This window comes from Tachyglossus aculeatus, chromosome 1, assembly GCF_015852505.1.
Source record: "Tachyglossus aculeatus isolate mTacAcu1 chromosome 1, mTacAcu1.pri, whole genome shotgun sequence".
Lineage (NCBI taxonomy): Eukaryota > Metazoa > Chordata > Mammalia > Monotremata > Tachyglossidae > Tachyglossus > Tachyglossus aculeatus.
This window is the reverse complement of record NC_052066.1, coordinates 21,981,988-22,004,108: the sequence shown is the minus strand read 5'-3', so window position 1 is coordinate 22,004,108 and position 22,121 is coordinate 21,981,988. Positions and strand designations below refer to the sequence as shown.

Sequence of the window (22,121 nt, the reverse complement as noted above, 5' to 3'; positions counted from 1 at the left end):
CAAGATTATAATAAAGTCGATAGGCATGATTCCTGCTCACATTATAATTATTATTATTATGGTATTTGCTAAGCCCTTACTATGTGCCAAGCACTGTTCTAAGCACTGGCATTTGCAGTCTACACGGGGAGACAGATGGTAAAAATAAATTAAAGATCCCTGTCCTGTGTTCTTCCTATTAGGCCACACTGCCTTGGAGCCCTGTACTGAACTAGACCGTGAGCCCACTGTTGGGTAGGGACCGTCTCTATATGTTGCCAACTTGGACTTCCCAAGCGCTTAGTACAGTGCTCTGCACCCAGTAAGCGCTCAATAAATACGATTGATTGATTGATTGATTGAACTTGGAGAAGGATACACTCGACCTTACCACAGACGTGGTCCTTGGCTCTAGCTTTCAAAATCTGTAGGCAGGAGGAGAGACGCAATCAATCAATCAATCGTTTTTATTGAGCGCTTACTGGGTGCAGAGCACTGTACTAAGCGCTTACTGTACTACGCGCACAAGGGGATTGAGAAAGAGAGAGGGAAGGGAAAGGAAGGGGCAGGGAGAAAGGAGAGAGAGGGAAGGAGAAGGAAGGAGGAACAGCGAGAGAGAACATGAGGGAGCGATAGAGGCAGGGAGAGAGAAGGAGGTGGGCGAGATACACTGTCTCTATATGTTGCCAACTTGTACTTCCCAAGTACTTAGTACAGTGCTCTGCACATGGTAAGCGCTCAATAATAAATGCCATTATTATTATTATTATTATTATTAAATACGACTGAATGAATGAATGAATGAATGAATGAATGAATGAGGGATTGGAAAGAGAGAAAACAAATAGACCAAAATCAGCCCTTAAAAATAACAATAAAAATTACATGTCATTTCCTGGGCAGAGGATTACTGTCCGTGGGCTCCGTGGCTTCTCCCTGTTTCATTGGGCCATCCGGCCGTTTCCCTACCTCCCGCCATCAATCCATCTGCCAGCCTGGGCACTCAGCGGCCCGCGGGGACCCCAGGACGCACCGCACAGCTCTTTTAGACTGTGAGCCCACTGTTGAGTAGGGACTGTCTCTATATGTTGCCAACTTGTACTTCCCAAGCGCTTAGTACAGTGCTCTGCACACAGTAAGCGCTCAATAAATACGATTGATTGATTGATTGATTGGGCACGCAGACAGGTTTGGCTCTTCGGCGTGGCTTCGCAGTTTTAGCCGGGCAGTTGGGGCTGACTGGTACTTCCCAAGCGCTTAGTACAGTGCTTTGCACACAGTAAGCGCTCAGTAAATGCGATTGAATGAATGAACGAATGAATTTGCCCACAAAAAGTGTCAGTGGGCCACTGGGGGAGTTTCCTCTGGAAACCTGAAGGGTGTCTAAGCTCAGGTTTCTTTACTCCTTGGTTGCAGATAGATGATCGCCAGGAGAGGCGTTTGGAAGGTAGCACAATCAATCAATCAATCAATCGTATTTATTGAGCGCTCACTGTGTGCAGAGCACTGTACTAAGCGCTTGGGGAGTACAAGTTGGCAACACATAGAGACGGTCCCTACCCAACAGTGGGCTCACAGTCTAGAAGGGGGAGACAGAGAACGAAACCAAACATATTAACAAAATAAAATAAATAGAATAGATATGTACAAGTAAAATAAATAGAGTAATAAATCCGTATAAACATATATGCAGGAGCTGTGGGGAAGGGAAGGAGATAAGGCGACGGGGATGGAGAGGGGGAGGAGGGAAAATAAATAGAATAGATATGTACAAGTAAAATAAATAAATAAATAGAGTAATAAATCCGTACAAACATATATACGTATATACAGGAGCTGTGGGGAAGGGAAGGAGGTAAGGCGGGGGGAATGGAGAGGGGAAGGAGGGAACGAAGTACAACGAAGCCTCAGCCTGGACCCTTAAAGTCCTTAGAGGTTCTGGGCATCAGAGACCAGAAGTATGTCCAAGGAGAGGGGAGGGAGAGAGAGAGAAAGAAAGAGAGAAAAAGAGAGAGAAAAAAAGAAGAAATAATAATAGTAATAATAATAATAATAATAATGGTATTTGTTAAGCGCTTACTATCTGCAAAGCACTGTTCTAAGCGCTGAAAAGAAGAAAGGAAGAAAAAGAAAGGCGGGCAGGCCTAGTGGAAAGAGCACAGGCTTGGGAATCAGAGGACCTGGGTTCTAATCCCAGCTCGGCCACTTGACTGGTGTGTGACCTTGGGCAAGTCGCTTCACTTCTCTGTACCTCAGTTACCTCATCTGGAAAATGGGGATTGCGTCTGTGAGCCCCAAGTGGGACATGGACAGTATCCAACCTGATTACCTTGTCTCTACCCCAGTGCATAATAATAATAATAGCATTTATTAAGTGCTTACTATGTGCGAAGCACTGTTCTAAGTGCTGGGAAGGTTACAAGGTGATCAGGTTGTCCCACGGGGGGCTCACAGTCTTAATCCCCCTTTTTTTACAGATGAGGTAACTGAGGCACAGAGAATTAATTAATTAATAATGGCATTTATTAAGCGCTTACTGTGTGCAAAGCACTGTTCCAAGCGCTGGGGAGGTTACAAGGTGATCAGGTTGTCCCACGGGGGGCTCCCAGTCTTAATCCCCATTTTTTTGCAGATGAGGTAACTGAGGCACAGAGAACTGAAGTGACTTGCCCAGAGTCACACAGCTGACAATTGGCGGAGCCGGGATTTGAACCCATGGCCTCTGACTCCAAAGCCCGGGCTCTTTCCACTGAGCCACGCTGCTTCTCTAAAAGGATTTGTAAAAGGAAGGCTAGAGTTTCGCAAAAGAAAGGGCCCGAGGTCACGAACAAATCATCACTGAATCAATCGATCAGTAGTATTTATTGAGCGCTTACTGTGTTCAGAGCACTGTATTAAGTGCTTGGGAGAGTACAATATATCAGAGGTGGCAGATACAAGCAAAGAACCAAGAGAGAGGTGAGACGCAAAACTTCTACTGGCAACCAACCCAGGACAGCAGAGATACCTGTGAACAGTCCTTCTGCATCATTGCAAATCCCGACAATCGGGATTGTCATAGCACTGCACTAAACGCCTCTTGGGAGAGTACAGTACAACAGAATTGTACTTTTCAAGCGCTTAGTACAGTGCTGTGCACGTAGTAAGTGCTCAATATAGACGACTGAAGGAGTGAATTAGCAGACTCACTCCTTGTTCTAGGAGGCCTTCCCAGACTGAGCCCCTTCCTTCCTCTCCCCCTCGTCCCCCTCTCCATCCCCCCATCTTACCTCCTTCTCTTCCCCCCAGCACCTGTATATATGGATATATGTTTGTACATATTTATTACTCTATTTTTATTTATTTTACTTGTACGTATCTATTCTATTTATTTTATTTTGTTAGTATGTTTGGTTTTGTTCTCTGTCTCCCCCTTCTAGACTGTGAGCCCCCTGTTGGGTAGGGACTGTCTCTATATGTTGCCAGCTTGTACTTCCCAAGCGCTTAGTACAGTGCTCCGCACACAGTAAGCGCTCAATAAATACGATTGATTGATTGATTGATTGATTAATCAGGTTGGATACAGTCCCTTCCCACATGGGGCTCAAACTCTTATCCCCATAAGAGAAGCAGCGTGGCTCAGTGGAAGGAGCCCGGGCTTGGGAGCCAGAGGCCATGGGTTCAAATTCCGGCTCTGCCAGTTGCCAGCTGTGTGACCTTGGGCAAGTCACTTCACTTCTCTGTGCCTCAGTGACCTCATCTGTCAAATGGGGATGAAGACTGTGAGCTCCCTGTGGGACAACCTGATCACCTTGTAACCTCCCCAGCGCTTAGAACAGTGCTTTGCACATAGTAAGCACTTAACAAATACCATCATCATTATTATTATTATTATCCCCATAAGAGAAGCAGTGTGGCTCAGTGGAAAGAGCCCGGGCTTGGGAGCCAGAGGCCATGGATTCTAATCCTGGCTCCGCCGCTTGTCAACTGTGTGACTTTGGGCAAGTCACTTCACTTCTCTGTGCCTCAGTTACCTCATCTGTAAAATGGGAGCCCCCCGTGGGACAACCTGATCACCTTGTATCCTCCCCCAGCACTTCATCATCATCATCATCATCAATCGTATTTATTGAGCGCTTACTGTGTGCAGAGCACTGTACTAAGCACTTGGGAAGTACAAGTTGGCAACATATAGGGACAGTCCCTACCCAACAGTGGGCTCACAGTCGAAAAGGGAGAGACAGAGAACAAAACCAAACATACTAACAAAATAAAATAAATAGAATAGATATGTACAAGTAAAATAAATCAATAAATAAATAGAGTAATAAATATGTACAAACATATATACATATATACAGGTGCTGTGGGGAAGGGAAGGAGGTAAGATTGGGGGGTGGAGAGGGGGACGAGAGGGAGAGGAAGGAAGGGGCTCAGTCTGGGAAGGCCTCCTGGAGGAGGTGAGCTCTCAGTAGGGCCTTGAATAATGCTGGTATTTGTTAAGCACTTACTATGTGCAAAGCACTGTTCTAAGCGCTGGGGAGGTTACAAGGTGATCAGGTTGTCCCACGGGGGGCTTCCAGTTTTAATCCCCATTTTACAGATGAGGTAACTGAGGCACAGAGAAGTTAAGTGACTTGCCCAAGGTCACACAGCTGACAAGTGGCAGAGCAGGGATTCGAACCTCTGACTCCCAAGCCCGTTCTCTTTCCACTGAGCCACGCTGCCTCTCTAAGCACTTAGAGCAGTGCTTCCCACATAGTAAGCACTTAACAAATGCCATTATCATTATTATTTTACAGATGAGGTAACTGAGGCACAGAGAAGTTCAGTGACTCACCCAAGGTCACACAGCTGACATGTGGTGGAGCTGGGATTAGAACCCAGGTCCCTCTGACTCTCAGGCTCATGTTCTATCCACTAAGCTAAGCGCTTGCTATGTGCCTGGCACTGTGCTAAGCGCTTGCTATGTGCCTGGCACTGTACTAAGCGCGGTGAGAAAATGGGGGAATTGCACCCCAGAGACATTCAGCTCCCAAGACCTGCAGTATTAAAGCTGTGCAGTCCTAAAAGGGTTTCATGGTGGAACAAGATATTCTTTTTTTGCCTCGGGTGCTTCTGCATCCCCCGAGACAAAATTGCTCAGCCAAAGGTACACGTTTTCCTCTGGGGTTTGCACAGGAGTCATGATTCGCTTCAATCGGATTGAGAAGGGGTCGTTGTTTTCCATAAAAGACGGTATGAAATTCCTGAGGAAAGACATAAACTCTCTTTTATATATTTAGGTTCGAGATGCAGCCATAAACAGCCTCGTGGAGATTTACAGACACGTAGGAGAGCGCGTGAGGGCGGATCTCAGTAAAAAAGGATTGCCGCAGTCTCGGTGAGTACACCCCCGGTCCTCTTGGTTTTGGGGTGGTTGAAGTCGTTCTTTCCTCCCGGCAAACTCTGGCGTGCGTATAGACGCGCGTTTGGATTTTCCCCCTTTTATTTCCCCCTCCCTCAGCCTCCCAGCGCTTACGTACAGATCCGTGATTCATTTATTTATCTTAATGTCTGTCTCCCCCTCTAGACTGCTAGCTCCTTTTGGGCAGGGACCGTGTCTACCGACTCTGTTTTATAATAATAATAATAATAATAATTATGGTACTTGTTAAGTGCTCACTACTACTACTAATAATGATGGCATTTGTTAAGCGCTTACTATGTGCAAAGCACTGTTCTTAAGTGCTGGGGGGATACAGTGGGATCAAGTTGTCCCACGTGGGGCTCACAGTCTTAATCCTCATTTTACAGATGAGGTCACTGAGGCTCAGAGAAGTTAAGCGACATGCCCAAATTCACACAGCAGACATGTGGTGGAGCCGGGATTGAACCCATAATAATAATGATAATAATGATGGCATTTATTAAGCGCTTACTATGTGCAAAGCACTGTTCTAAGCGCTGGGGGGATACAAGGTGATCAGGTTGTCCCTAGAAGGGCTCACAGTCTTAATCCCCATTTTCCAGATGAGGTAACTGAGGCACAGGAAAGTGAAGTGACTTGCCCAAAGTCACCCAGCTGACAATTGGCGGAGTCGGGATTTGAACCCATGACCTCTGACTCCAAAGCCCGGGCTCTTTCCACTGAGCCACGCTGTGCCGAGCACTGTTTTAAGCGCTGGGGTAGATACAAGGTCATCAGGTTGTCCCACGTGGGGCCCACAGTCTAATGTGGCTCAGTGGAAAAGAGCCCGGGCTTTGGAGTCAGAGGTCATGGGTTCAAATCCCGGCTCCGCCACTTGTCAGCTGTGTGACTTTGGGCAAGTCACTTCACTTCTCTGGGCCTCAGTTCCTTCATCTGGAAAATGGGGATGAAGACTGTGAGCCCCCCCGTGGAACAACCTGATCACCTTGTAACCTCCCCAGCACTTAGAACTAGTGCTTTGCACATAGTAAGCGCTTAATAAATGCCATTATTATTATTATTATTAATCCCCATTTTCCAGATGATAACTGAGGCACAGAGAAGTGAAGTGGCTTGCCCGAGGTCACACCATGGACAAGTGGCGGAGCCGGGATTAGAACCCACGTCCTCTGACTCCCAAGCCCGGGCTCTTTCCACTACGCCACGCTGCTAAGGATCAAGAACAGTTTTCCTTGCAATAACTACAAGATGAGAAACAGGGTTGTCGTCAAAGGGTTGAATTATATTCTCCCCAGTGCTTGGCACAGTGCTCTGCACACAGTAAGCGCCCAGGGACCGTCTCTAGATGTTGCCAACTTGGACTTCCCAAGCGCTTAGTCCAGTGCTCTGCACACAGTAAGCGCTCAATAAATACGATTGATTGATTGATTGATTGACCGTCTCTGTTGCCAACTTGTACTTCCCAAGCGCTTAGTGCAGTGCTCTGCACACAGTAAGCGCTCAATAAATACGATTGATTGATTGATTGACCGTCTCCCTCTGTTGCCAACTTGTACTTCCCAAGCGCTTAGTGCAGTGCTCTGCACACAGTAAGCGCTCAATAAATATGATTAAACCGATTTTAAAAATTGGGCCTACCTATCTTTATGTAGGCCTTCCCAAACTGAGCCCCTTCCTTCCTCTCCCCCTCGTCCCCGTCTCCATCCCCCCCATCTTACCTCCTTCCCTTCCCCACAGCACCTGTATATATGTATATATGTTTGTACATATTTATTACTCTATTTATTTATTTATTTATTTTACTTGTACATATCTATTCTATTTATTTTATTTTGTTAGTATGTTTGGTTTTTTTTTCTCTGTCTCCCCCTTTTAGACTGTGAGCCCAATGTTGGGTAGGGACTGTCTCTATATGTTGCCAATTTGTACTTCCCAAGCGCTTAGTACAGTGCTCTGCACATAGTAAGCGCTCAATAAATATGATTGATTGATTGATTGATTGAATGAATGAATGAATGAATGAATGAAAGGCAGGATTAGAACCCACGTCCTCCGACTCTTAGGCCCGGGCGCTTTCCATTCGGGTGTGCCCCTTCTTGTCCCTTTGCCAACTGCCCAACCGTTTTCACCTTAATCGAGTGGCTAGTCCAAGCCAGCGAGGAGAGGTCATTCTTCATATAGTAATGACGTAGTATACAGCTATAATTCGGTTTATTCTGATAGCATTGACACCTGTCTACTTATTTTGTTGTGTGTCTCCCCCTTCTAGACCGTGAGCTCGTTGTTGGGTAGGGACTGTCTCTATATGTTGCCGATTTGTACTTCCCAAGCGCTTAGTACAGTGCTGTGCACACAGTAAGCACTCAATAAATACGATTGATTGATCGATTGACCGTCTCTGTTGCCGACTTGGACTTCCCAAGCGCTTAGTGCAGTACTCTGCACACAGTAAGCGCTCAATAAATACGATTGAATGAATGAATGAATGAAAGGCAGGATTAGAACCCACGTCCTCTGACTCTTAGTCCCGGGCGCTTTCCATTCGGGTGTGCCCCTTCTTGTCCCTTTGCCAACTGCCCAACCGTTTTCACCTTAATCGAGTGGCTAGTCCGAGCCAGCGAGGAGAGGTCATTCTTCATATAGTAATGACGTAGTATACAGCTATAATTCGGTTTATTCTGATAGAATTGACACCTGTCTGCTTATTTTGTTGTGTGTCTCCCCCTTCTAGACCGTGAACCCATTGTTGGGTAGGGACTGTCTCCATATGTTCTCTATATGTTCAAGGCCCTGCTGAGAGCTCACCTCCTCCAGGAGGCCTTCCCAGACTGAGCCCCTTCCTTCCTCTCTCCCTCGTCCCCATCCCCCCATCTTACCTCCTTCCCTTCTCCACAGCACCTGTATATATGTATATATGTTTGTACATATTTATTACTCTATTTATTTATTTATTTATTTATTTAACTTGTACCTATCTATTCTATTTATTTTATTTTGTTAGTCTGTTTGGCTTTGTTCTCTGTCTCCCCCTTTTAGACTGTGAGCCCGCCGTTGGGTAGGGACTGTCTCTGTATGTTGCCAATTTGTACTTCCCAAGCGCTTAGTACAGTACTCTGCACATAGTAAGCGCTCAATAAATACGATTGATGATGATGATGATATATGTTGCTGATTTGTACTTCCCAAGCACTTAGTACAGTGCTCCGCACACAGTAAGTGCTCAATAAATCATCATCGTCATCATCATCAATCGTATGTAGTAATACGATTAAATGAATGAATGATTAAATCAATAAATACGATTGAATGAATGAATGAATGACTGATTGGAGGAATTTCAAGCTGCCTTGAGGGGTTTAAGATGTAGCTCCTGCATATCAATTAGGTTTGCTTGAAAATATTGTACCATTTGAGTTCCGACAGCCCGGGTTTGTCCGCTGGCCTGTCTTGAGGTCTCTTTCTCCCTCTTTTTCCTCCTCCCCTCCTCATTTTCTTCCCTTAGAGGATGGATTTCTGAACTCTTAATACTTCTTCACTAAATACTCTGCTAGATTGTAAGCTCCCCTCTAGACTGTAAGGTACTGGAGGGCAGGGATTGCGTTTGTCTACTTTATTGGACTTTCTCAAGTGCTTAGTAAAACTAATTGTTGTATCTGTTAAGCCCTTACTATGTCCCAAGCACTGTTCTAAGCACTGGGGAAGAGACAAGTGCTTGGAGAAGCAGCGTGGCTCAGTGAAAATAATAATAATAATAATAATAATAATAATAATAATAATAATAATAATAATGATGTTGGTATTTGTTAAGCGCTTACTATGTGCAAAGCACTGTTCTAAGCGCTGGGGGGAACACAAGGAGATGAGGTTGTCCCATGTGGGGCTCACAGTCTTAACCCCCATTTTACAGATGAGGGAAGTGAGGCACAGAGAAGTGGAGTGACTGCCCAAGGTCACATAGCAGACATATGGGGGAGGTGGGATTCGAACCCATGACCTCTGACTCTCAAGCCCGCACTCTTTCCACTGAGCCACGCTGCTTTTCTAAAAAGAGCACGAGCTTTGGAGCCAGAGGTCATGGGTTCAAATCCCAGCTCCGCCACTTGGCAGCTGTGTGACTTTGGGCAGGTCACTTCACTTCTCTGGGCCTCAGTTCCCTCATCTGGAAAACGGGAATAAAGACTGTGAGCCCCCCGTGGGACAATCTGATCACCTTGTAACCTCCCCAGCGCTTAGAACCGTGCTTTGCACATAGTAAACGCTTAATAAATGCCATTATTATTATACAAGATAATAAGTTCAGACACAGTCCCTGTCCCATTCATTCATTCAATTGTATTTATTGAGTGTTTACTGTGTGCAGAGCACTGTACTAAGCGCTTGGGAAGGACAAGTTGGCAACATCTAGAGACGGTCCCTACCCAACAGCGGGCTCACACAGGGCTTACAGCCTAAGTAGGAGGGAGAACAGGTATTGGATCCCCCTTTTACAGATGCGGTAACTGAGGCACAGAGAAGTTAAGTGACTAGCTCAATGTCACACAGCAGGCATGTGACAGAGCCAGGTAGAACCCACGTCCTCTGATTTACAGGCCTCTGCCCTTTCCATTAAGCCACATTTCTCCTCTGTACCAGGGTAGGAGCAGTATGGCTCAGTGGAAAGAGCCCGGGCTTTGGAGTCAGAGGTCATGGGTTCAAATCCCGGCTCCGCCAACTGTCAGCTGTGTGACTTTGGGCACGTCACTTCACTTCTCTGGGCCTCAGTTCCCTCATCTGGAAAATGGGGTTTAAAACTGTGAGCGCCCCGTGGGACAACCTGATCACCTTGTAACCTCCCCAGTGCTTAGAACAGTGCTTTGCACATAGTAAGCGCTTAACAAATACCATCATTATTTATTATTATTTAGTGCAGAATACCATTAAATACCATTCAGTGAATGGTAAATACCATTAAATACCATTCATTGATTTAGAGATCAGCTTTTAAGTGGTATATGGCAGTACTGAGCGTAAGCACTAAATGCCGTATTAAGCTTTGCCTAGAGGAAAGAATACAGCAATGCGTGGCCCGTTTCTAGTCCCATCTTTGCCACCGGCCTGCTGTGTGACTTCGGCAAATGACTTAACTTCTCTGTGCTTCAGTTTCCTACATTTTCCTGTAAATATGTATATATGTTTGTACATATTTATTACTCTATTTATTTATTTATTTATTTTACTTGTACATGTCTATTCTATTTATTTTATTTTGTTAGTATGTTTGGTTTTGTTCTCTGTCTCCCCCTTTTAGAGTGTGAGCCCATTGTTACGTAGGGACTGTATATGTTGCCAACTTGTACTTCCCAAGCGCTTAGCACAGTGCTCTGCACACAGTAAGCGCTCAATAAATACGACTGATTGATTGATTGATTGATTTCCTCATCCGTAAAGTGGGGATAAGCTAGAGTGCGAGCGCCATGTGGGACAGGGACTTTGTCTGCTCTGGTAGCCTTGAATCCAGTCTAGTACTTAGCACATAATAAGTGCTTTCTAAATGCTATTATTATTATTACATTCATCATTATTATTATTTTTATTCTTATTATGACTTAAGCCTTTGTAATGAATAAAAAAACTCGGGTGTTTCAGTGTTGCTTAACTCCTCCTGAGCAGTCAGTAATTATAATTATCTCAATAACTCTATTATTTTGATTATTGTTGTTGTTTTTATTAGTAATTCATTCATTCATTCAGTGGTATTTATTGAGCGCTTACTGTGTGCAGAGCACTGTACTAAGCACTTGGGATGTACAAGCTGGCAACATCTAGAGACGGTCCCTACCCAACAACGGGCTCACAGTCTAGAGGGGGGAGACAGAGAACGAAACAAAACATGTAGACAGGGGTCAATTATAATCTAATCAGAGAAGCAGCATGGCTCAGTGGAAAGAGCCCGGGCTTTGGAGTCAGAGGTCATGGGTTCTAATTCTGGCTCCCCCACATGTCTGCTGTGTGACTTTGGGCAAGTCACTTAACTTCTCTGAGCCTCAGTGACCTCATCTGTAAAATGGGGATTAAGACGGTGAGCTCCATGTGGGACAACGTGATCACCTTGTATCCCCCCGCAGCGCTTAGAACAGTGCTTTGCACATAGCACGCACTTAACAAATGCCATTGTTATTACTATAATTGTGGTATTTAAGAGTTTACTATGTGCCAGGCAGTATAGGAGAAGCAGCGTGGCTCAGTGGAAAGAGCCCAGGCTTTGGAGTCAGAGGTCATGGGTTCAAATCCCGGCTCCGCTACTTGTCAGCTGTGTGACTTTGGGCAAGTCACTTCACTTCTCTGGCCCTCAGTTATCTGTAAAATGGGGATTAAGACTGTGAGCCCCGTGGCTCAGTGGAAAGAGCCCGGGCTTTGGAGTAAGAGGTCATGGGTTCGAATCCCGGCTCCACCACATGTCTGCTGTGTGACCTTGGGCAAGTCACTTAGCTTCTCGGAGCCTCAGTTCCCTCATCTGTTAAATGGGGATGAAGACTGTGAGCCCCACGTGGGACAACCTGATCACCTTGTATCCCCCCCAGCGCTTAGAACAGTGCTTTGCACACAGTAAGCGCTTAACAAATGCCATTATTGTTATTATTATTATTATTATTATTATTATGTGAGACAACCTGATTACCTTGTAATGTCCCCAGCACTTAGAACAGTGCTTTGCACATAGTAAGCGCTTAATAAATACCACTATTATTATTATTATTATTATTATTATTATTCTAAGCGCTGGGGTAGATGTATCTTAATTAGGTTGGCCGCAGTGCCCGCCCCACATGTGGCTTACGGTCCAAAGAGGAGAGAGAATAGGTATTTGTTCCCCATTTTACAGATGAGGAAACTGAGACAAAGAGAAGTCAAGGGACTTGTCTAAAGTGACTCAGTGGGCAAGCGACAGAGCCGGGATTAGAACTCTTCCCATTAGGCCGTGTTACTTCTAGCCTAAGCTCTTGGGAGAGCACAGCGCAGAAATAAACAGACACATTCCCTGCCCACGACGAGCTTACAGTCTACCAACTCTGTCATACTGGACTCTCCCAAACGCCGAGTACAGTGCTCTGCACCCAGTAAACGCTCAGTAAATACTGTCAATCGACTGATTGATTTGGTTTAGAAAATATAGACGATTTAAAAGCATCGTTTCCAGCCGTCCCTGTCCAGACTAATGAGGGTCACTGAGAGAGGGTGGAAAGTAATGAAAGGTATCTCAAGAAGCCTGTTATTCTGATTATTGTTGTTGTTTTTATTAATAATTCATTCAGTCGTATTTATTGAGCGCTTGCTGTGTGCAGAGCACGGTACTAAGCGCTTGGGAAGTACAAGTCGGCAACATATAGAGACGGTCCCCACCCAACCAGCGGGCTCACATTCATTCATTCATTCATTCAATCGTATTTATTGAGCGCTTACTGTGTGCAGAGCACTGTACTAAGCACTTGGGAAGTCCAAGTTGGCAACATATAGGGACGGTCCCTACCCAACAGCGGGCTCGTAGTCTAGAAGGGCGAGACAGACAACAATCAATCAATCAATCAATCGTATTTATTGAGCGCTTACTGTGTGCAGAGCACTGTACTAAGCGCTTGGGAAGCACAAGTTGGCAATATATAGAGATGGTCCCTACCCAACAGCGGGCTCACAGTCTAGAAGGGGGGAGACAGACAACGAAACAAAACATATTAACAAAATAAAATAAATAGAATAAATATGTACAAATAAAATAAATAAATAAATAGAGTAGGCAAGAAGGGGGAGACAGACAACAAAGCAAAACACGTAGACAGGTGTCAAAATCGTCAGAGCAAATAGAATTATAGCTGTATGCACATCATTAACAAAATGAATAGAACAGTAAACATGTACAAGTAAAATAAATAGAGTAATAAATCTGTACAAACATATATGCAGGTGCTGTGGGGAGGGGAAGGAGGTAGGGTGGGGGTGATGGGGAGGAGGAGAAGAGAAAGGGGGCTGAGTGTGGGAAGGCATCCTGGAGGAGGTGAGCTTTCAGTAGGGCTTTGAAGGGAGGAAGAGAGCTAGCTTGGAGGATGGGCAGAGGGATTGGGGGCATTCCGGGCCCGGGAGAGGACGTGGGCCGGGGGTCGTCGGTGGGACAGGCGAGAACGAGGCCCAGTGAGGAGATTAGCGGCAGAGGAGCGGAGGGTGCGGGCCGGGCTGGACAAGGAGAGAAGGGAGGGGAGGTAGGAGGGGGCGAGGGGATGGACAGCCTGGAAGCCCAGGGGGAGGAGTTTCTGCCTGATGCGCAGATTGATTGGTAGCCACTGGAGATTTTTGAGGAGGGGAGTAATATGCCCAGAGCGTTTGTGGACAAAGACAATCCGGGCAGCGGCGTGAAGTATGGATTGAAGTGGGGAGAGACACAAGGATGGGAGATCGGAGAGGAGGCTGATACAGTAGTCCAGACGGGATAGGATGAGAGCTTCAACGAGCAGGGTAGCGTTTTGGATAGAGAGGAAAGGGTGGATCTTGGCAAGGTTGCGGAGCTGAGACCGGCAGAATTTGGTGATGGCTTGGATGTGAGGGGTGAACGAGAGAGTGGAGTCAAGGATGACACCAAGTTTGCGGGCTTGTGGGACGGGAAGGATGGTAGTGCCGTCCACAGTGATGGGAAAGTCAGGGAGAGGGCAGGGTTTGGGAGAGAAGACAAGGAGTTCAGTCTTGGACATGTTGAGTTTGAGGTGGCGGGCAGACATCCAGATGGAGATGTCCTGAAGGCAGGAGAAGATGCGAGCCTGGAGGGAGGGGGAGAGAGCAGGGGCAGAGATGGAGATCTGGGGGTCATCAGCGTAGAGATGATAGTTGAAGCCGTGGGAGCGAATGAGGTCACCAAGGGAGTGCGTGTAGATCGAGAACAGAAGGGGACCAAGCACTGAACCTTGGGGAACCCCCACAGTAAGGGGATGGGAGGGGGAGGAGGAGCCCGCAAAAAATACTGAGAATGAACGACCGGAGAGATAAGAGGAGGACCAGGAGAGGACGGAGTCTGTGAAGCCAAGGTCGAATAGCGCGTTGAGGAGAAGGGGGTGGGCCACAGTGTTGACAGCAGCTGAGAGGTAGAGGAGGATTAGGACAGAGTAGGAGCCATTGGATTTGGCAAGCAGAAGGTCATTGGTGACCTTTGACAGGGCAGGATATTTATACACCCCGAGATAACGGAGCCCGATGAAAGAATGTTTTAGTCTTGAGCCCTTCTAGACTGTGAGCCCGTTGTTGGGTAGGGATCGTCTCTATATGTCGCCAACTTGTACTTCCCAAGCGCCTAGTACAGTGCTCTGCACACAGTAAGCGCTCAGTAAATACGATTGAATGAATGAATGAATGAGCCCAGGTGCACAAACATCCATTCCTCCATACAGCCTCGGGAAACCTCACCCAATCAGACAAAGGCCAAAAAAAGGGGCTCATTTTTTTAAGTGCTTCTAATGCTTTTTGGGGAAAAAAAGAGTGTTTCATTCATTCATTCATTCAATCATTTATTGAGCACTTATTGTGTGCAGAGCACTGTACTAAGCGCTTGAAAAGTACAATTAGGCAACACATAGAGACAATCCCCACCCAACAATGGGCTCACAGTCTAGAAGCGGGAGACAGACAACAAAACAAAACAAGTGGACAGGCATCAGTAGCATCAAACTAGATAAATAGAATTGTAGATATTTACACATCATGAATTCATTCATTCATTCAATCATATTTATTGAGCACTTACTGTGTGCAGAGCACTGTACTAAGCACTTGGGAAGTACAAGTCGGCAACATATATCATATATATATAGAGAGAGAGAGAGAGAGAGAGAGAGACAGAGAGAGACAGAGAGAAGCAGCGTGGCTCAGTGGAAAGAGCACAGGCTTTGGAGTCAGAGGTCATGGGTTCAAATCCCGGCTCCACCAATTGCCAGCTGTGTGACTTTGGGCAAGTCACTTCACTTCCCTGTGCCTCAGTTCCCTCATCTGTAAAATGGCGATTAAGACTGTGAGCCCCCCGTGGGACAACCGGATCACCTTGTACCCTCCCCAGTGCTTAGAACAGTGCTTTGCACATAGTAAGCACTTAATAAATGCCATTATTATTATTATTATTAAAATAGATTAATAAATAAGTACAAATATACACAAGTGCTTGATGTATAATTCCTTTAAATTAATAGTGCAACAGTCATAGGATCATGGTTTAGAGTGAATCTGTTAGCTTGAGAATTTCTTTTCAGATTGGGTTAGACTAAAAAAAGATAAAGTCCGAATAAATCCTTGAATTTAAAGCACAGTCTATATAACAATCTGAAAATTATAAGGCCATGTGGCAGCGTGGCTAAGTGGCAAGAGCGCGGGCTTTGGAGTCAGAGGTCATGGGTTCAAATTCTGCTCTGCCAATTGTCAGCTGTGTGACTTTGGGCCTGTCAATTCGCTTCTCTGTGCCTCAGTTACCTCATCTGTAAAATGGGGATTAAGACCGTGAGCCCCCCGTGGGACAACCTGATCGCCTTGTAGCCTCCCCAGCGCTTAGAAGAGATCTTTGCACATAGTAAGCGCTTAACAAATGCCATCATTCCTTCTAGACTGTGAGCCCACTGTTGGGTAGGGACTGTCTCTATATGTTGCCAACTTGTACTTCCCAAGCGGTTAGTACAGTGCTCTACACACAGTAAGCGCTCAATAAATACGATTGATTGATTGATTGATCATCATCATCATCATCATTATCCTCTTGTAGTTTATATTTCTGTACAGAGAGAATATTATTTTGGTGAGCCAATGGCTTGGCAGGTTTTTATCCACTTAATCCTCATATTTTGTCTCGAGGTGGGTGGGGAAGGATGGGTGGGATTATCTCTGTTTTACAGTTGGTGAAATTAAAGCACCGTAGCTAGTGGACGGAGTACAGGTCTGAGAGCTAGAAGGCCCTGGGTTCTAATCCTGGCTCCGCCACTTGTCCGCCATGTGAGCTTGGGCAAGTCATTTGCTTTTAGACTGTGAGCCCACTGTTGGGTAGGGACTGTCTCTATATGTTGCCAGCTTGTACTTCCCAAGTGCTTAGTACAGTGCTGTGCACACAGTAAGCGCTCAATAAATGTGATTGATTGATTGATTTGCCCAAGAATCAGCTTCCTCACCTACTTCCCTGCCTCCCCGTCTCTCCCCTCTCCAGCCCGTGCTTCACTCTGCCATCTAAAAGAGCACTCAGGCCGTGTCTGCCCACTCCTCATCACCTCCCTGGGTCTGCCCACCCATCTCCACGTGAAACGGAAACTCCTCACCATTGGCTTTAAGGCCCTCCGTCAGCTCTTTCCCTCCCACTGTACCTGGCTAATTATTATTAATATTATTATTATTATGGTATTTGTTGAGTACTTACTATACGCCAGGCACTGTACTAAGCGCTGGGGTGGATTCAAGCAAATCGGGTTGGACGCAGTCCCCGTCCCACGTGGGGCTCACAGTCTCGATCCCCACCGAGGTCACTGAGGCCCAGAGAAGTGAAGCGACTTGCCCAAGGTCACACAGCAGACAAGTGGCGGAGCCGGGATTAGAACCCATGACCTTCTAACTCCCAGGCCCAAGCTCTATCCACTATGCCGTGCTACTCCAACCCATCCCACTAGGCCGCTGGATCAAGCGCTTAATACAGTGCTCTGCACACAGTAAGCGCTCAATAAATACGATTGAATGAATGAATGGAACACCAACATATTCACTGTATCGCCTCGATCTCGTGTCTCTTAAATTGACTCCTTGCCCGCATCCTCCCTCTGGCCTGAAATTCTCCCACCCCCCCCCTTCCCCATATCCAACAGTGGAAAGAGCCCGGGCTTTGGAGTCAGAGCTCATGGGTTCAATTCCCGGCTCCGCCAACTGTCAGCTGTGTGACTTTGGGCAAGTCACTTCACTTCTGTGTGCCTCAGTTCCCTCATCTGTAAACTGGGGATTAAGATTGTGAGCCCCCCGTGGGACAACCTGATCACCTTGGAACCTCCCCAGCGCTTAGAACAGTGCTTTGCACATAGTAAGCGCTTAATAAATGCCTTACCTCCTTCCCCTTCACAGCACCTGTATATATGTATATATGTTTTTACGTATTTATTACTCTATTTATTTATTTATTTATTGTATTTGTACATGTTTATTCTATTTATTTTATTTTGTTAATATGTTTTGTTTTGTTCTCTGTCTCCCCCTTCTAGACTGTGAGCCCACTGTTGGGTAGGGACTGTCTCTGTATGTTGCCAACTTGTACTTCCCAAGCGCTTAGTACAGTGCTCTGCACACCATAAGCGCTCAATAAATATGATTGAATGAATGAATGAATCATATTTATTTTTTCAAAGCCTTACTCAAGTCACATCTCCTCCAAGAGGCCTTCCCTTTTTTTTATGGTATTTGTTAAGCTGTTTCTATGTGTCGAGCACTGTCCTAAGCACTGGGGTAAATAAAGATAACTAAGTTGGACACAGACTTGAGAAGCAGCGTGGCTTAGTGGAAAGAGCCCGGGCTTGGGAGTCAGAAGTCGTGGGTTCTAATCCCGGATCTGCCACTTGTCAGCTGTGTGACTTGGGGCAAGTCACTTCACTTCTCTGGGCCTCAGTCCCCTCATCTGGAAAATGGGGATTAAGCCTGTGAGCCCCACGTGGGACAACCTGATTACCTTGTATCTACCCCAGCGCTTAGAACAGTGCTTGGCACATAGTAACTGCTAAACAAATACCATTATTATTATTAGTATTATTGTTATAAAGCTAAGCCTTCACATTCCCTATTTGCCCTCCCTTCCATGTCCCTTAAGCTTGGGTCTGGAAACCTTAAGTACTTTTTATTCACCCCACCCCCATCTAGTGCGTAAGCTTCTCATCATCATCAATCGTATTTATTGAGCGCTTACTATGTGCAGAGCACTGTACTAAGCGCTTGGGAAGTACAAATTGGCAACATATAGAGACAGTCCCTACCCAACAGTGGGCTCACAGTCTAAAAGTCTGAGCAGGAGTTGTCTACGTAGTCTCTCGGACTGCACTCTCCCAACTGCTTAGTACAGTGCTCAAGACTGTGAGTTCTCTGTGGGCTGGAAATAATAATAGTAATAATAATGATGGTATTTGTTAAGCGCTTTCTATGAGCAAAGCACTGTTCAGGATACAAGATGGTCAGGTTGTCCCACTTGGGGCTCACAGTCTTAACCCCCGTTTTACAGACGAGGTAACTGAGGCCCAGAGAAGTTAAGTGGCTTGCCCAAGGTCACACAGCTGACAAGTGGCGGAGCTGGGATTCGAACCCGTGACCTCTGACTCCCAAGGCCGCGCTCTTTCCACTGAGCCACGTGCGTCTAACAACTCTGTGATACCGTACTCTCCCAAGGGCTTAGTCCAGTGCTCTGCCCACAGTAAGCGCCCAATAAATGCCACTGCTTGCACACAGTAAGTGCTCAGTAGATGCTGCCGATTGATTTCTGACTTCTGTGGTTGAAAAGGAGTCCCTCGGCCAGATATTCTGTCTTATGTCTGGCCGGTGGAAATGCAAGGATGCACAAACACACACTGACAGTTCCTTTCCTCTTTCTCCAAACAGAGTTTAGTGTTTTGTTACAGGATCAGGTAACACAACTGATCCACCCTGATCCATAGTCTGTCAGTTTTCTGCTTCGGTAAAATGGATTTTCACACAATTTTATTGCTCCAAAGTCACCTTCCAAAGTGGTGGAGGTCGAATGGAATACTTTTTAACGGTTGAAAACTTCTGCTTCAATTTAAATGCCAAGGTGGAAGTAAGAACACAATGGAAAATAAATGTCAAGGCAAACCAAGGACTTTTTTTTTTTTTTGTCATCCCGTCAGAGCAATTAATTTTAGCAGAATTACTGGAGTAGCAAATAATGTTGCTATATTTAAGTCAAACTGAATGTGAGAGAAAGGCCATTCTAAAATGAGTGCTGTTTTGAAGTTTCATTTTCTAGTCTCGTAGTCTGTTCCCAGAGATGGAGCCACAGGCCATTCAGGGAAATGGGCGTTTTGAGAGTGGTACAGTTTGCACTTCGCGAAGCCTAATTTGTTTTGCTGGTGATTGGTCAATATTTTCTTTTGTTCACTCATTTCTGCGGTGGTATGTTTGGGAAATTCAATATAAATAAAGATCACATCAATGTTTAAGCTTATTGTAGTTACTGTGGTTTTTTTTTTAAACAGGTTGAATGTCATCTTCACAAAATTCGATGAAGTTCAAAAATCTGGAATGATGATCCAGGGTTCAGGAGGTGTGTAAAGATCTCTCTTTCTCCCTTTCTCTTTCTCTTGCTCTTTCTTGTTTCTGTTGATCAAAACTTAATAGGACAAAAGTTATCAATACTTCATCGGCCGGTTGATTGCTTTGTTTCTGACAGATGAGTCAACTTTTAGCTTCTAAATTATCTATTCATTTTAATGTCTGTCTCCCCCTCTAGACTGGAAACTCGTTATGGGCAGGGAATGTGTCTGCTAATTCTGTTGTACTCTCCCAAATGCTTAGTACAGCGCTCTGCACCTAGTATGCGTTCAATAAATACCATTAATTGACTGCTTGATACGAGGCTTGAAAATTTAACTTCAGAGTGAGTTGAAAAACTGGCATACTGTGCCATTTTATATGACAAAAGTGATTATGCACATTGCTTTCCATAGTGACCGTTTTGCTCGGGATAATTATGTATGGTTTTTGAGGTAATTTCTTGTTTTCCATTGTTCCATTAAGTTAAATGTTGGATTAGCTTGCGATTTAAAGGTCTGTGGTATTGAAGATAGCATAGAGCTATATTAGCAAAAGAAAACGTGTGAGATTCTGATTGTAAAAAGGTTAGACTATAAGCTCACTGTGGGCAGGGAAAATGTATCCCAACTCTTTTGTTGTACTCTCCCAAGAGTTTAATGCAGTGCTCTGCACATAGGGAGCATTCAATCAATAAATACAATTGATTGATTGAGTTCTAGATTGTAAAGAAGTAGAGGAAAGAAAATGCATTTAAAGATGATAAATGTATTACTTTTAAAGGATAGGTAGTCTGGATCCCAGGGATGAAAAACTAAAGGGGAAATGAAATGCATTTTTATGATTATTAATGGCGTTTGTTAAATGTGTGCAGTATGTTGAATTCATTCATTCATTCATTCAGTCGTATTTATTGAGCGCTTACGGTGCACAGAGCACTGTACTAAGCGCTTGGGAAGTACAAGTCGGCAACATATAGAGACAGTCCCTCCCCAACAACGGGCTCACAGTCTTGAATGATTTACTGAAACTCACTTAAAACCCAGTGTCCATGTCAGAGGACAGACATGCGGGGCAATGGGAATGGAATCAGCAATCCAAGAAAATGGCTTAAAGTTTGACAAATCAAAATTCCCAGGAGTTAGAGCTAACTCGGAAGCAGTCGTGGGGCTGTGCACGTGTTTGGGTAGTAAACTGTCATAATTTCCCCAACATGGCAGTGATGGGGTGATGGCGATTGTAGCGGTGGTGGTGGCTCCTGGCAACCTTTCTTTCCGTGCGGGAGTTGGTGACAGGGGACGGGGAGGAGATTTTGGCTCCTGGTAGTGTTGGGTGCGTAGATCGGGGTGACGGCTGGGACTACTTGAGCGCTTACTGTGTACAGAACATTCTACTCTGAGCTTAATAATAATAATAATAATAATGGTATTTGTTAAGCGCTTTCTATGTGCGATGAGAGAGTGAACCAACAAGGTAGTGGTTTGGATGGACAGGAAAGGGCCGATCTTGGCGATGTTGCGGAGGTGAGACCGGCAGGTTTTGGTGACGGATTGGATGTGTGGGGTGAACGAGAGAGCGGAGTCGAGGATGACACCAAGGTTGTGGGCTTTTGAGACGGGAAGGGTGGTAGTGCTGTCTACAGTAATGGGAAAGTCAGGGAGAGGGCAGGGTTTGGGAGGGAAGATAAGGAGCTCAGTCTTGGACATATTGAGTTTTAGATGGTGGGCAGACATCTGGGTGGAGATGTCCTGAAGGCAGGAGGAGATACGAGCCTGGAGGGAGGGAGAGAGAACATGGGCAGAGATGTAGATTTGGGGGTCATCAGCATAGAGATGATAGTTGAAGCTGTGGGAGTAAATGAATTCACCAAGAAGGGAACCAAGAACTGACCCTTGAGGAACCCCTACAGTAATGGGATGGGAGGGGGAGGAGGAGCCCGCAAAGGAGACTGAGAATGAACAGCTGGAGAGATAGGAGGAGACCCAGGAGAGGACGGAGTCTGCGAAGCCAAGGTTGGATAGCGTGTTGAGGAGAAGGAGGTGGTCCACAGTGTCGAAGGCAGCTGAGAGGTCAAGGAGGATTAGGACAGAGTAGGAGCCTTTGGATTTGGCAAGCAGGAGGTCATCGGTGACCTTTTGAGAGGGCAGTTTCGGTGGAGTGTAGGGGACGGAAGCCAGATGGAGGGGGTCGAGGAGAGAGTTGGCATTGAGGAATTCGAGGCAGCGCGTGTAGACGACTTGTTCTAGGAGTTTGGAAAGGAAGGGTAGGAGGGAGATGGGGCGATAACTAGAAGGGGAGGTGGGGTCAAGAGAGGGTTTTTTTAGGATGGGGGAGACGTGGGCATGTTTGAAGGCAGAGGGGAAGGAACCAGTGCAGAGTGAGCAGTTGAAGATGGAAGTTAAGGAGGGGAGAAAGGATGGAGCAAGAGATTTCATAAGATGAGAGGGAATGGGGTCTGAAGCACAGGTGGATGGAG

General features: G+C 45.7%; 1 protein-coding gene across 21 annotated transcripts in view; it reads left to right on the top strand.

Annotated features, from left to right (window-relative positions):
• CLASP1 (cytoplasmic linker associated protein 1) overlaps positions 1–22,121 on the top strand; it is a 442,952-nt gene that overhangs the window by 112,321 nt on the left and 308,510 nt on the right. For all 21 annotated transcript variants that reach the window (XM_038747595.1, XM_038747592.1, XM_038747590.1 and 18 more), the window contains exons 6-7: positions 5,244–5,341; positions 19,591–19,658. In XM_038747595.1, coding sequence (XP_038603523.1) covers positions 5,244–5,341; positions 19,591–19,658 — 166 coding nt within the window. The remainder of the gene's footprint in view (positions 1–5,243; positions 5,342–19,590; positions 19,659–22,121) is intronic.